The 12,965-nt window shown below is 37.9% G+C and overlaps 2 protein-coding genes across 2 annotated transcripts; both read right to left on the bottom strand.

Moving 5' to 3' along the window:
- Positions 1-8,539: 8,539 nt before the first annotated feature.
- LOC115960214 lies at positions 8,540-10,336 on the bottom strand. Its single transcript, XM_031078990.1, has 3 exons — positions 10,077-10,336; positions 9,621-9,884; positions 8,540-9,350 (listed from the first exon to the last, which is right to left on the bottom strand). Exons 1-3 carry the CDS (start codon positions 10,334-10,336, stop codon positions 8,540-8,542), a joined length of 1,335 nt encoding a protein of 444 aa, XP_030934850.1.
- Positions 10,337-11,058: 722 nt separating this feature from the next.
- LOC115960206 lies at positions 11,059-11,886 on the bottom strand. Its single transcript, XM_031078984.1, has one exon. It carries the CDS (start codon positions 11,884-11,886, stop codon positions 11,059-11,061), a length of 828 nt encoding a protein of 275 aa, XP_030934844.1.
- Between the last annotated feature and the right edge of the window lie 1,079 nt (positions 11,887-12,965).

Here is a 12,965-nt window from a genome sequence, read left to right as displayed (position 1 = left end):
ATGCAATAAGAGGTCAAAGATGAGCAACAGAATGCACAAACGAGCCTCCAGACCACGGCAGGCGCATGAGTAGCGGACAAGCTTTAGGCATACATGGGAAGTAGAGCATGCGCAAGGCCCAAGCACCAACAGCCTATACCCAGTCAATACAGGAGTGGTGGGTCATGGGTTAGAGGTAAGAAAGGGTATGGTCTGGTAGAAGGGAGAAGGGAAAGCCTATTCTAGGGTTCCCGCCCATATTCTTTTGGAGGTGATGTCCTACTGGGATGACATACTACCCAAAAGAAGGAAGGATGAGTTGGAACCACTATATGCAGGCCATGAGGGATAGCAGGAGAGAGTGCCACGGTGAGAAAACAAACAAAATAGTCTTCTTTGTCTAGTAATGGGGAGTGGCACAGGCAGCATAGAGATAAGTGGTGGTGGCTGGACAGCTAACAAACCAGTAGGTGGTTGGAAGGAACACCCTAGACTAAACAAAAGTGGTTAAAAGACAAAATGGTAAAATCAGTCATGACAGGCAGTATATAAAAGGCCCCCGCCGTGCACAGTATTAGGACTGGAACAATAACAACCACTAGGAGAGAATCACAGCACCACCATCACCATAACACCACACGAGCAAGCATTAAGAAAGAAAAGAAAAGAGTGGGAAAGAATCAAAGTAACAAAACTGAGAGAAAAGAGAAAAGAAATAGAGTGTAGAATGACAAACATACACTAATAGGCTAATCCCTTCTCTCCCTCTAAAAGCCTACCCTCTATTGAGGATAAAGAACTTGTTTGGGCACAAGCCATTTAGTCCCATTCCCTTAAAGTGGGTAATTTAAACTGCAGGATTATCTTGTGAGGTTATCCGCGTTGAGGAAATGGTTCCCTCCTTGGCCTCAGCCCCATAATACAATTGAACACGACAAATTGATCTTTCATTCTTTGATTTTATCACTTCTTGCTATTGTTTCTTATCTTGTCTTTGCAATATTGCCTATAATGTGCTCATTTTCCCTGTTTTAACTAAGGATACCTTACTTGTTTTGCCTAATAAGAAATGTATTTCTTTCATCATTGTTTTATTGCATTTATCTGCCATAATTTTTTTGTAGCAACTTCGCCTGCCATGGGCATGCGACTAAAAGTTTCGGCAAACGGGGTATAGTTTGTGCACAAGCCGGATCAGAGAGAGTAGCAACTGGACCGATCCCGACTCTCTTATCCAGAACACTTGGGCTCGATATAGCAGGAGGCAGTCCAGTCCAAAATCACAAAAGGTCCACCACATAATTCCATCTTAATTAGTTTCATTAATAACTTATAATTTAGTTATGGAAAAAATTAACAAATGTCCTAAGAACATTAGTTTATGAAATATTTTTAATAACTTACTATTGAAAAAGAAAAAAATAATTAATATTTTTGACAAATTTTTATATTTTTCATAAAAATTGTATCAAAACTTTTCTAAAATGGTCTATTAAGTATTAACCCATTAACCAACAATTTACAAATTACTTTAATTTTTCTTAGACAATAGTCCATAATTAACGATGATGAACATTTTAAATAATGTTTTCAAAACATATTCCCTTCTTTACGGTGTTTTATGAATATTCTCCCTCTCTCTTAATATATTACAAGGAAGCTTCAGGTCAAAAACTGGAAAAAAAAAATTACAAAATCACTTTGTTCTTTAGTCAAAGTGTTGGGTAAATGATTGCAGAGAAGATCACCTATACCATGGATGTCATGAGAACTACTAGTTTTGAGAAGTAATATGAGTTTACCAACTGTAATAGGCATGGCAAGAGCCAAGAGAGAAAGCTTTTGAGGATATCAAAACTCAGACGTACGTGGATAAAGATTCATGGTTGGAAAGTGAAATTGTTATATAAAGCAAGTACAAAAGTGTTAATTTAGGCGGTGGCACAGGCTGTTCCACATATGCCACTGGCCACTTTAAGCTCTTAGAGGGGTTGCATTATGAACTAAAAATTCTATAATTAGTAACTTTTGGTGGGGGTAAAAAAATCATGAAAATGAAGATTGATTAGATGGGTTGGTCTAAGTTGTGTCGGTTTGAAAATGAAGGAGGAATGGGCCTTCAAGATTTGAAGTTATTTAGTCTAGGTTTCGGATTGGCTGAAATTTTCAGCTTATTTGTAATTTTAGTTTATTTTTCTTATTATTTATGAGTTTTACTGTACTTTTTGATACTATTTATAAGTCTTATTGTACTATTTAACTTTTTTTTTTTCTATACTTTTAATAAAAAGTTTTCAACTTCAAGTTGTTCTCAAACGGACCATTAATCTAACATTTTTATGACGACAATGTTGGAGGATTGTCCACAATCAAAACTCTTTGCTATTTCGAGTCCTAAAAAGCTATATACTTTCGAACTACTTTTCTTGAAACACCAATCTCATCAAATGCATCCTAGATGGAGTGTGGAGTCAGGAAATAACGTTTGCATTTGACAATTAATACAAATGGCTCCCTTCACCAATAAAACATACGTAAGTTCAACTTCAACCACTTAAGGAGGTTCTACCTGGAGATGCAAAGGTGAGTGCATTTATTAATTTGACCTTAGGAATTAGGATATATTGGACACATTCACTAGTTGATGAGAATTTTTATATATTGTGTTTATATCGACTTTTGAAATGTTCTCCTCTCGATTCCTCTTTTCCCCAAAGTCTCTTTTTTAGAACCGCCAAAGCTAACTTGTGAGAGGGGGGGGGGGGGAAAGTGTGTTCCATTTTGATTTTTGACTATATCTCTTACCTTTTTATTTGATTCCGAATTGTCTTTAAAGATTTGTTTTTAAAAAAAAAAATTCTTAATCTGTGTTTTGAGAAATTCAATTTGAACTAAATAATAAGAATGGTTTTGGAAAAAAAAAAAAGATAAAAAAGAGCCATAATTCCAATTATATGTAAAGAGATAAGAAGCAAAATTTAAAATTAAGTTTAGACAAATTGCAATTAAACTTAAACTACTTCAAAATTGAATTGATTTATTTTTCAATATTGATTCAAAACTAAAAAAAACGGGGTTTATGTTTTGTCAAACACCTCCCTAATATGTCAATTTTTGGTGTTTGTCCTGTCAAAACGATAGGAATATCACTTTAAATATTGCGCCCACGTATATGCTAAGCATATATCAAGAAGAAAAAAGTAAGTGATTTTATATTTTCATTTTCTTTTGTCCAAATGAATTTTTCCAAATTGCGTCACTCATCTGCGGTTCAGATAAAGCAAGTTGGAAACGAACACTTAAGACAAAAATCGACGTAACTTCTCATACAAAACGAAACGAATTTCCCACCCCATCGGCATCGGTCACCTCGAAAAGTCAAAAGATGATGATTCCAACGTCTTCAACATTTTTATATCTTGCTCTTGCTGGGAAGGAACAAAGTGACTTCTGCTTTAAGAAAATGAGGGGACAATATCAACCAATAAAACAACGCCACGTGTAATTCGTAGTCAACGCCAGGTCTTTCTACTAGTATATAATAATTTCTTTGCGCGTAAAATAACACCGTCCTTAATGGTAACGGCCTACGCCACTTGGCAATATTGGAACAACAAGAGAATCTTGTCTGTCAAGTTTTGTTTAATTCAAAAGTCCAAAATCCATATTCAAGAACTAATAATAACACGTTATTTTTATTTTGGACGTCATTGTTCTTTGAAAGTATCATTTCATTTTGCACATACTAAAAAGAATAATGTCAATAATATAATAATGGCAAAACTACTTTATACCACATTGTTGTACTTTATGTTATATTTTTTACTAATTTTATAAGATGTAGAGTAATAAAACTAATTTTTTCGAAAATGTACCAATTACACTTTTGGCATTAGCCTGCTCCGTGACAGTTGCCAACCCGAGATCTCCAATTTTAACTTCTCCTTGGTTACCGTTGGTAAATATGTTATCACACTTGAGGTCCCTATGTATAATTGGTGGGTTGTGACTGTGAAGGTAGTTCAAACCTGTCAAAATCTGCCTTGCCCATCCCTTCACAGCCTTCATCTCAATCCTTTTGTGTTTCTTACGATACCTAAATCACGGATTACATCCACTAACTACAAGGCTGATGGCACCATAAAACAAAACAAGAAACTCAAGTAAAGTTGTAAGAACGTTGCAAAGCATACCGAGAACGGTTAAGGACGTTGTCAAGCATGTCGAGGACGGCCGAGGACGTTGCAAGCATGCCTAAAATGTTGCCAAGCATGCCTTAGGTACCCACAACTTTGTTATATTTTCAATCATTTTATTAATTTATACAAATTTTTTATTAAATAGATCTCATAATAAATAATCCTTAACAGAGTACATGTCAACATTTCTCCACAATAATTATTTTTTACCTTCTTACACACACACATGTATATATATATATCTCTTAAAAAATTTAATTCTTATCGCTTTATGGTTTATAAGTTTGTTAAGTGAGATTTATGCATTTGCCACTGGTGAAATAACTAAAAATGTGACGAGACAGACCTAGCACACAAAATAAACACTAATATATATTAAAAGTATTATTTCATGTACGAGTGTGAAACCATCACTAGAAGACAACACATATATTACGCGTAAGCATCCCATACCACTTTTAAAGAATAAAAGAATCGAACTTGGAACACCAAAATGTTATTAAAGGGCCTATTTCATGTGTAGGTGTGTACATTTATTTTTATACTAAATCTCGTTTCATTTAAAATTATTTATGTGATTTGACAAACGCATACTAAATCTCAATATATGCATACATCACAAACTACCTTGTAGACTGTAGGTTGAAACCACCTCTCGTAAAAATAGATAAATAAATAACTTGTAGGTTGTAGAGCATAGCATCGCCATTGGTGGTGGTAAAATAGCCTTTTAGCTATTTTACAACCTCAAACTCTAATTTAAGAGCATTAGTATTGGTGTAGCCATTTTACTAAAATACTAAATTTACCATCAAAATATATCAAAAGTAGGCTATATCAGTGGAGGTAAAGCCAAATTTTTTGGCTTTTGAGCTATATGGTAAAAGAAAAAATAATATCTATGCTAGTACTTAAGGGGCTCTCCTTGTTTGGACTAGACATTTTTTTTTTTTTTGTTCTAAAATACCCCTAGAGTCTAAATTTAAGTAGAGATAAAACTTGAGGATAATATAATAAAATTATATCTTTAACTCCCACGTGTAACCTTACCTACAAAATAAGCAATATTTAACTCCTACGCGAGTTGATTTTCAAACTAAGCGTTACTTCACGTTTTCACTTTTCTTTCTTCTTTTTTCTTTTTTTCTTTTCTTTCCATTTTTCCTTTATCAAGACTTAACTCTCTCTCTCTCTCTCTCTTTTTCATAACAAAATACTATCTTTTTTGAATACCCAATTTCCCTTGCTCCTTAATCTCATCTCACATTTCATTTTTCTTCCCCTCAAATCTCTTTGTAAGGACTCAATTTGTAACGATCCCAAATTGATATTGGGTTCGCACGTTAAAGGCTCAAACAATAAAATTTGTAGAGAGTGGGCTGAAAGGCTAGGCTCTGGTCACTGGATAGTGGTTGGTCATGGTGTTCATGGTAATCGCACAAGGGTGAACCGTGCTTGCCTAAGAAGTCTTTCTCCTCGGCACGAACTGGGAGGCTCTACTTCTTGGCCTTTCTTCCCAGCCTCCTTTTCTTTTGCTTGCTTCCTTCTCCTTTTATACTAGCCTTTAGCCTCCCTCCAACATCCACATGTAGGTTCAGCTTTCTAGGGATGATACTTGTCCCATTAGCCAATACCCAAAGTGGTTGGAGGTGGTTGTAAAAGCTGAAAAGTATTGCTCTGTCAGGCGCAGAGTACTTAATCGCAGTAATGGTAGCCCTTCCCTTGTCCTTTGTCACCACACTGTTCAGGGGTTTTTTCCCCCATCAATGCAGAGGTGTTTAGCTTTTCCATTAACTATTTCTATACCGTACTTGCCCTTTCTTCCAGGAGCGCTTTGGGATGCCGAGGACAGAAGCGTCATTGACTATATCTCTAGGCCATTTGGACTTTCGTTGTATGTCCTCGGCAATATCCCTCCTTGACTCGGGCCTTGGGCTCTAACGTAAAGTGGGCCGGGGTCACAAGTTCTCTAGCCCTACACTCTTTATTTTGATTTTGAAGAAAAAAATATACTAAAAAGTAGAGATAAAACTTAAGGATAACATGCAAAAAATAATCTCTAACTCTCATGTAAAACATTGCCTACAAAATAGGACAACTGTCACATTAGTTACTCAACTTCTTCAATTTATTTCTTCCTCAATTCCTCTCAGTTCTATGTTCTTTTTCTCTACACTATCATCATCATCTTTTTAAAATTCAAAACCCAAAAAAGGGAAAACTCTACTTACAAAAAGAAAAGTTCAATTATAATTGTTTCAGTTCAACAAGTATGCCAATGTACATTGCTCTTCTCCATTTTGTTTTTATAAAGAAATCAACAACCTTCTAGTTATTTGGACTTTGGGTCTTCTTCATTTCTTTATTTTCTTAGGATTATCCTTTTTTTTTAATATGTGTTTGTGGGTTAAAGCTTACTCATTGTGTTTCTTTGATTACAATAGTACAGTGCTTTTCTTTGATTACTGTTACAGTAGAACACAAACTGAATTTAGAACACAAACTATGCAATGAGGATAAGTATCAAATGGTGTAAAAGAAACACACAAAAATGAACCTTTACCCCAAAAATGTAGTAATTCCTTAAACATTTACCCCCCAAAAAATAGAAAAGTTTCTGAGCACGCACTCTAGTTTTATTAAAAGATATATTATTTTATTGTGTTGGTGGTGGTGGTGGTTGTTGATTATTGTAATAGATATATTATTTTATTTTGGAATGCTAAAATAAAACCACTGATGTTAGATGTTTTGTAAAGTGAGATGATAAAATAGATAAAATGATGTAAAAGAAACACACAAAAATGAACCTTTACCCCAAAAATGTAGTAATTCCTTAAACATTTACCCCCCAAAAAATAGAAAAATTTCTGAGCACGCGCTCTAGTTTTATTAAAAGATATATTATTTTATTGTGTTGGTAGTGGTGGTTGTTGATTATTGTAATAGATATATTATTTTATTTTGGAATGCTAAAATAAAACCACTGATGTTAGATGTTTTGTAAAGTGAGATGGTAAAATAGATAAAATAGTTTTTTATAGTATTAAATTGCTAAATTTTCGGCACCACCAATGCTGATGCTTTAACATTGGTGGAGCTAAAGGAAATTTTTTTTTGCCTCCTTGCTACAGTGAATTGCCAATAGCAAGAATGCTAAAAAAGAAGAAGAAGTATTTTATCACTTAGTTGGGTTTCGTGACAAAGAAGAAGTGAGAAATATATTAATAAAAAAATGAATAGTGTTTGGTTGATGGTAAAAATAAGATCATTGATGTAAGGTGTGTTGTGAAATTGTGTGTTAAAAAAAATAAAATAGTTTTTTAAGGTGTTAAATGATAAATTTTTTAGCTCCAATCCACCTAGGGGTGTGCAAAATATCCACTTGACTTGCCAACCTGCTTGAACCGCAACCGACCCGCCCGCCTTAAGTTAGGCGGTTTGGATTGGTAGTTTAGACCCCCCAAAATAGCAGATTAGGTTGGGTAACGGATTGAAACATTGCCAACCCGCTACAACCCAACTCAGCCTGGGAACATTTTGAGAAGGTTGTTTCTAACGAGGACATAGTTGTATGCTATGACATGTCCTTGAAGGACTTTGAATACTTTGGTGTTCATGATCTTTTTAAAGTAAGTAATTTCATTTTTACTTCGTCTTTGTTACTGTATACTTTTCTCGTCTAACCGTCATTTTTTGTCATTCACCTTTTTGTAGGGAATGTCAAAATTCATTGCGGCGTCTAGGCAGGCCACAGAGTTGGACAAGACAAGGATCTTACTGGAGACAAAGGTCCAGGAGGTGAGGGATGAGTGCAAGAGATGGGCTAAGGTGGCGGCCAAGGCCGAGGAAGAGGCTAAGGAGTTGCAGAACCATGTTGAGGAGTTAAAGACTGATGCCATAGAGAAGGACACTCGTCTTGATCACCTCCAAAATAGGAATGACAAGTTAAGTACCCTTCTTGAAAAAGCAAAGGGAAACGCAGTTGCAGAGTTCAAGGCATTATGTACTTCTGCAAGTATCACTACTTCACTTCCATAGGCTAGCTTGAAAGGAGTTTCCCTTGTAGGGGTCCTTATCGTCGTTTTGTAGGCTTACAGAACGCCTGGTAACTCATCTGGCCATACTCCCTTTGCCCCTTCAAGCCGAGTCTTGATGATTTTCAACAAGGATCAGTTTGCCACTTCTGCTTAGCCGTTTACTTGAGGGTGGGCGGGTGAGGAGTAATGATTCTGAATTCCGAAGTGCTCGCATAAGTCTTTGAAAAGTGCATTATTGAATTGTCGTCCATTATCTGATATCAATACTTTAGGCACCCCAAACCTGCACACAATATTCTTCCAGATAAAGTTCTTGACATTTTATTGTGTGATTTTTGCTAGGGGTTCCACTTCCACCCACTTGGTGAAATAGTCTATCCCCACCACAAAAAATTTCATTTGTTTGGTTCCAAGAGGAAAGGGACCTAAGATATCTAATCCCCATTGTGCAAAGGGCCATGGGGCCATCATTGGGGTAAGATTCTCTGAGGACTGTCTATTGACATTACTGAATCGTTGACATTGATCGCAGACCTTGACATATTCCTTGGCATCAGCTTGGATAATTGGCCAGTAGTATCCTGCATGGACGACCTTGTGGACAAGTGAACTGGCTCCTGAGTGGTTGCCACATGCTCCTTCATGAACCTCCCTCAATACATAATTTGCGTCATCCGGGGCTAAACACCTCAGATGAGGTTGTGAAAAACCTCTTTTGTATAGTACCTCGTCCATGAGGATGTACCTGGCTGATCTGACCCTGAGCTTTCTGGCCTCGTCTTTCCCCTCTAGAAGCTTTCCATCCTTCAAGTATGATACTATTGGAGTCATCCAATTTCCTTCGCCTTCTATTTGCTGTACTTCTGGAAAATCTATGCTTGGCATGTATTGAATTTTATCAAACTCGTCTATGGCTTCATTTGCTGAGACTTCCTTCGCTAAAATATTTGCTTCCATGTTCTCTTCTCTTAGGATTTGAACGAAATCAGCTTCCTTAAACTTCTTTACAAGGCGTGCCACCATATTAAGGTATTTCCTCATTCGTTCTTCCTTGACTTCACATGTCCCATTTACTTGGCCCATGACTAGCTGAAAGTCTCCCAGGACGAGTATCAATTCTGCTTCCACAGACCTAGCCAACTCCAGCCCTTTAAGAAGGGCTTCATACTCAACTTCATTGTTAGTTGTTTGATACTGCAGACGAACCTTGTGCTTCAATTTATCTCATTCCGGAGATTGTAAAAAAACTCCTATTCCTCTTACATGTTGTGTAGACGATCTGTCCACACGGATGATCTACTTCTTACTATTTTCCACCTCGCTTAAGTCATCATAACTCGAAGTGAATTCTGCAATGAAGTTTGCCAGGGCTTGAGCCTTTATTGCATATCTGGGTTAGTACCTGATGTCAAATTCATTGAGCTTGATAGCCCATTGGATTAGTCGTCCTGTAACTTCCAACTTGTTCATTGCCTTCTTGAGCGGATGGTCCGTCATGACATTGATGACATGAGCTTGGAAGTAATGTCTCAACTTCCTAGAAGCTGTTATTAGTACAAAGGTCAATTTTTCTATCAGTGGGTACCGTCCTTTCACTCCTCTGAGTGCTCTGCTTGTATAGTAGACTGGCTTCTGCACCCTTCCTTCTTCTTTGATCAATACTGAACTTACAGCATGTGGAGTCATTGCCAAGTACAAGTACAATTCCTCTCCTAACATAGACGGACTCAACAAGGGGGCCGTAGTGAGATATGTCTTCAGGTCTTAGAAAGCTTTTTGACACTCGTCCGTCCATGCAAATACCTTTTTAAGAATCTTAAAAAATGGCAAACATTTGTCAGTAGTTTTAGAGACAAACCTGTTAAGGGCAGCAATTCGTCCAGTAAGAGACTGGACTTCTTTAATGCTTCGTGAAGGCTTCATATCTAGTATCGCTTGTATCTTATCAGAATTTACCTCAATTCCTCTATGTGAAACCATGAATTCGAGGAACTTTCCTAATGAAACTCCGAAAGCGCATTTGCTAGGGTTCAACTTTATGTTGTACTGCCTAAGTGTGTCAAAGGTTTCTTGCAAGTCATCCAAGTGTTTCTCCTCGTCCAGGCTCTTCACCAGCATATCATCTACATAGACTTATACATTCCGTCCAATCTGTGGATGAAACATATGGTTGACCAACCTTTGGTATGTTACCCCTGCGTTCTTCAGACCAAAAGGCATTACTTTGTAACAAAACAAGTCTTGACTGGTGATAAAGGATGTCTTCTCTTGGTCTGCCTCGTCCATCTTTATCTTATTGTATTCAGAGAAAGCATCCATAAAACTTAGTAACTTATGACCTGCAGTAGAATCCACCAACTGATCAATTCATGGCAATGGATAGCTGTCCTTAGGGCAATCCTTATTTAGATCAGTAAAATCCACACACATCCTCCATTTGCCGTTTGCCTTCTTAACCATTACTACATTGGCCAACTAGTCCGGATAATAAACTTCTCGAATAAACATTGCACAATCAACTTCTGAACCTTTTCTTTAATGGCATTGTCTCTTTCAGGAGCAAACACTCTTTTCTTCTGTTGTACAGGCTTAGAGGAAGGATGCACATTTAGATGGTGGGTAATGACACCAAGGTCTATACCCGACATATCCTCATGACTCTAAGCAAACACATCAATACTTTTCTTTAAGAACTGGACGAGATCCTGCTTTGTCTTCTTTCCCAAATCCGCTCCAACCCTGGTGTACCTTTCAGGGTTATTCTCGTCCAAGGGAATGTCTTCCAACACTTCGGTGGGTTCTGCCACAATTTTCCTTTCCTCAATGTTCATCATTTGAACCTATTCGTCCATGGCCAACATGGCCAGGTAGCATTCTCTTGCTGCTAACTGATTTCCCTGCACTTGTCCTACTCCATACCCCGTAGGGAACTTGACTGACTGGTGGTAAATAGATGTGATTACCTTCCAATTATTTAAAGTTGGTCTCTTGATTATAGCATTACAGGAGGATGAACAATCTACCACAAGGAAATTTACGTCCTTGGTTACCTGTTGTGGGTACGCCCCCACCACCACAGGTAATGTAACAGTACCTACAAGTTGTACTTTCATTCCTCCGAAACCCACTAAGGGTGAATTCATTAGATGAAGTATATCTCGTCCTACCCTCATTTGCTGAAAAGCAGGGTAATACAAAATGTCTGCGGAACTTCCATTGTCCACCAACACCCTCCTGGTTGTATAGTTAGCAATGAGCAGAGTGATGACGATGGCGTTGTCATGAGGGTGGTGAATTCTTTCAGCATCCTCGTCCGTGAATGTGATGGCTTGTTTGTCCGTGTTCTTCGTCCTTGGCGATCGTCTAGAGAGTTGAACGTTCTGTACTACCTTCAGGTATGTTTTCCTTGACTTGGATGATTGCCCCATTGAATCTCTTCCTATGATAACTCTTATTTCTCCAAGCGGAGGGCGTGATGATGACTTTTCTACTTTTCCTTTTAACTTCTCGTCCTTATTGTCTCGTCGAAGGAAGTTTCTTAATTTTCCCTGTCTAATGAGATTTTCAATCTGCTGCTTTAAATCAAAACACTCGTTCGTGCCGTGCCCATGGTCTTTATGGAAGCGGAAATACTTATTCCTATTGCGCTTGTTGGGATTTCCCTTCATTTTCTCCACCACTTCAAGAAAGGATCATCCTTGATTTGCATGAGAACTTGCTCAAAGGGCATGTTCAATGGCGTGTATTGTTGATTTTGTGCCGAAGGGCCTACCTTCTTGTTATCTCGATCCTTCTTATCTTTCGTTCGTCCCTTCTTTGGATGGGGACCTTGCTCGGAGTGGTGTGTGGGGTTTGCTTCCATTCTTTCATCTCTCTTCCTCTTCTTAGTTATGATTGCGTTTTCTGCATTCATAAAGTTTTGGGCCGAATGGACGAGTTTAGCCATGGATCGAGGCTCTTTCTCATAAAGTTTATGGATGAATAAATCAGAATTAACCCCATTATAGAAGGCCACCAAGAGTAGCTTATCATCCATCTCGTCCACGGTCAGGGCTTCCCTGTTGAAACGAGTGATAAAGGACCGTAGGCTTTCATTCTCTCCTTGTTCCATGGTTAACAGGCTGGATGAAGAACGTTTGTGCCTTTGCCCTCCGATGAAATTATTAACAGATAACTTACTCAATTCTTCAAAAGAACTCACTGTATTCGGGGGTATTTTGCTGAACCACACTCGTGCCGGTCCTTTTAGAGTAGTAGGGAAGACTCTACACATAATCTCATTTGGGACCCCTTAAAGGTGCATGGTAGTCTTGAAAGTAGTAATATGATCAAATGGGTCACGTGTTCCATCGTACAAATCCAATGAAGGAATCTTGAACTTCGGAGGCAAGGGGTGATTGTTGATAGAAGCCATGAAAGGGGAATCTGTTCAGTGGACTAAATCCTCTACTGGATTTGCCCTTCTCATGTTCTCCTTTATCTCCTCCATAACCTTCCCCATCTGGTCCATTTCCTTCTCTAAATGTGGCACCCTTCTTGACGTGGTACCCCTTGACTAGCTTTCAGGTTCACCATTTCCTCTATCTTCTTGATTTTGGGCTTGACCTTCAGTGTACCCCTCTTAGCATTGCTTCCTCAAATTAATCTCACTGGTCAATTCCTGATTTTGACAGGTTAACTTCGCCATGGCGGCTGCCATGGACTACATGTGTTGAACAGAGGACTGTTGCATGACTAGGGCTGATTG

The sequence above is a fragment of the Quercus lobata genome, chromosome 2 (assembly GCF_001633185.2).
Source record: "Quercus lobata isolate SW786 chromosome 2, ValleyOak3.0 Primary Assembly, whole genome shotgun sequence".
Classification (NCBI taxonomy): Eukaryota; Viridiplantae; Streptophyta; class Magnoliopsida; order Fagales; family Fagaceae; genus Quercus; species Quercus lobata.
Note: the sequence above shows the minus strand (reverse complement) of the source record. Positions and strands in the feature narration are given on the sequence as shown.

What these genes read in the sequence shown, in the direction of transcription:
- LOC115960214 (XM_031078990.1), bottom strand. Translation starts at nt 10,336, where the DNA reads ATGCTGGTGAAGAGCCTGGACGAGGAGAAACACTTGGATGACTTGCAA. An exon ending in CGAATTGCTGCCCTTAACAG is followed by an intron (nt 9,885 to 10,076) that starts GTTTGTCTCTAA and finishes ACATGCTGTAAG; the next exon opens with TTCAGTATTGATCAAAGAAG. An exon ending in CTCAATGAATTTGACATCAG is followed by an intron (nt 9,351 to 9,620) that starts GTACTAACCCAG and finishes GGAGTTGGCTAG; the next exon opens with GTCTGTGGAAGCAGAATTGA.
- LOC115960206 (XM_031078984.1), bottom strand. Translation starts at nt 11,886, where the DNA reads ATGAAGGGAAATCCCAACAAGCGCAATAGGAATAAGTATTTCCGCTTC.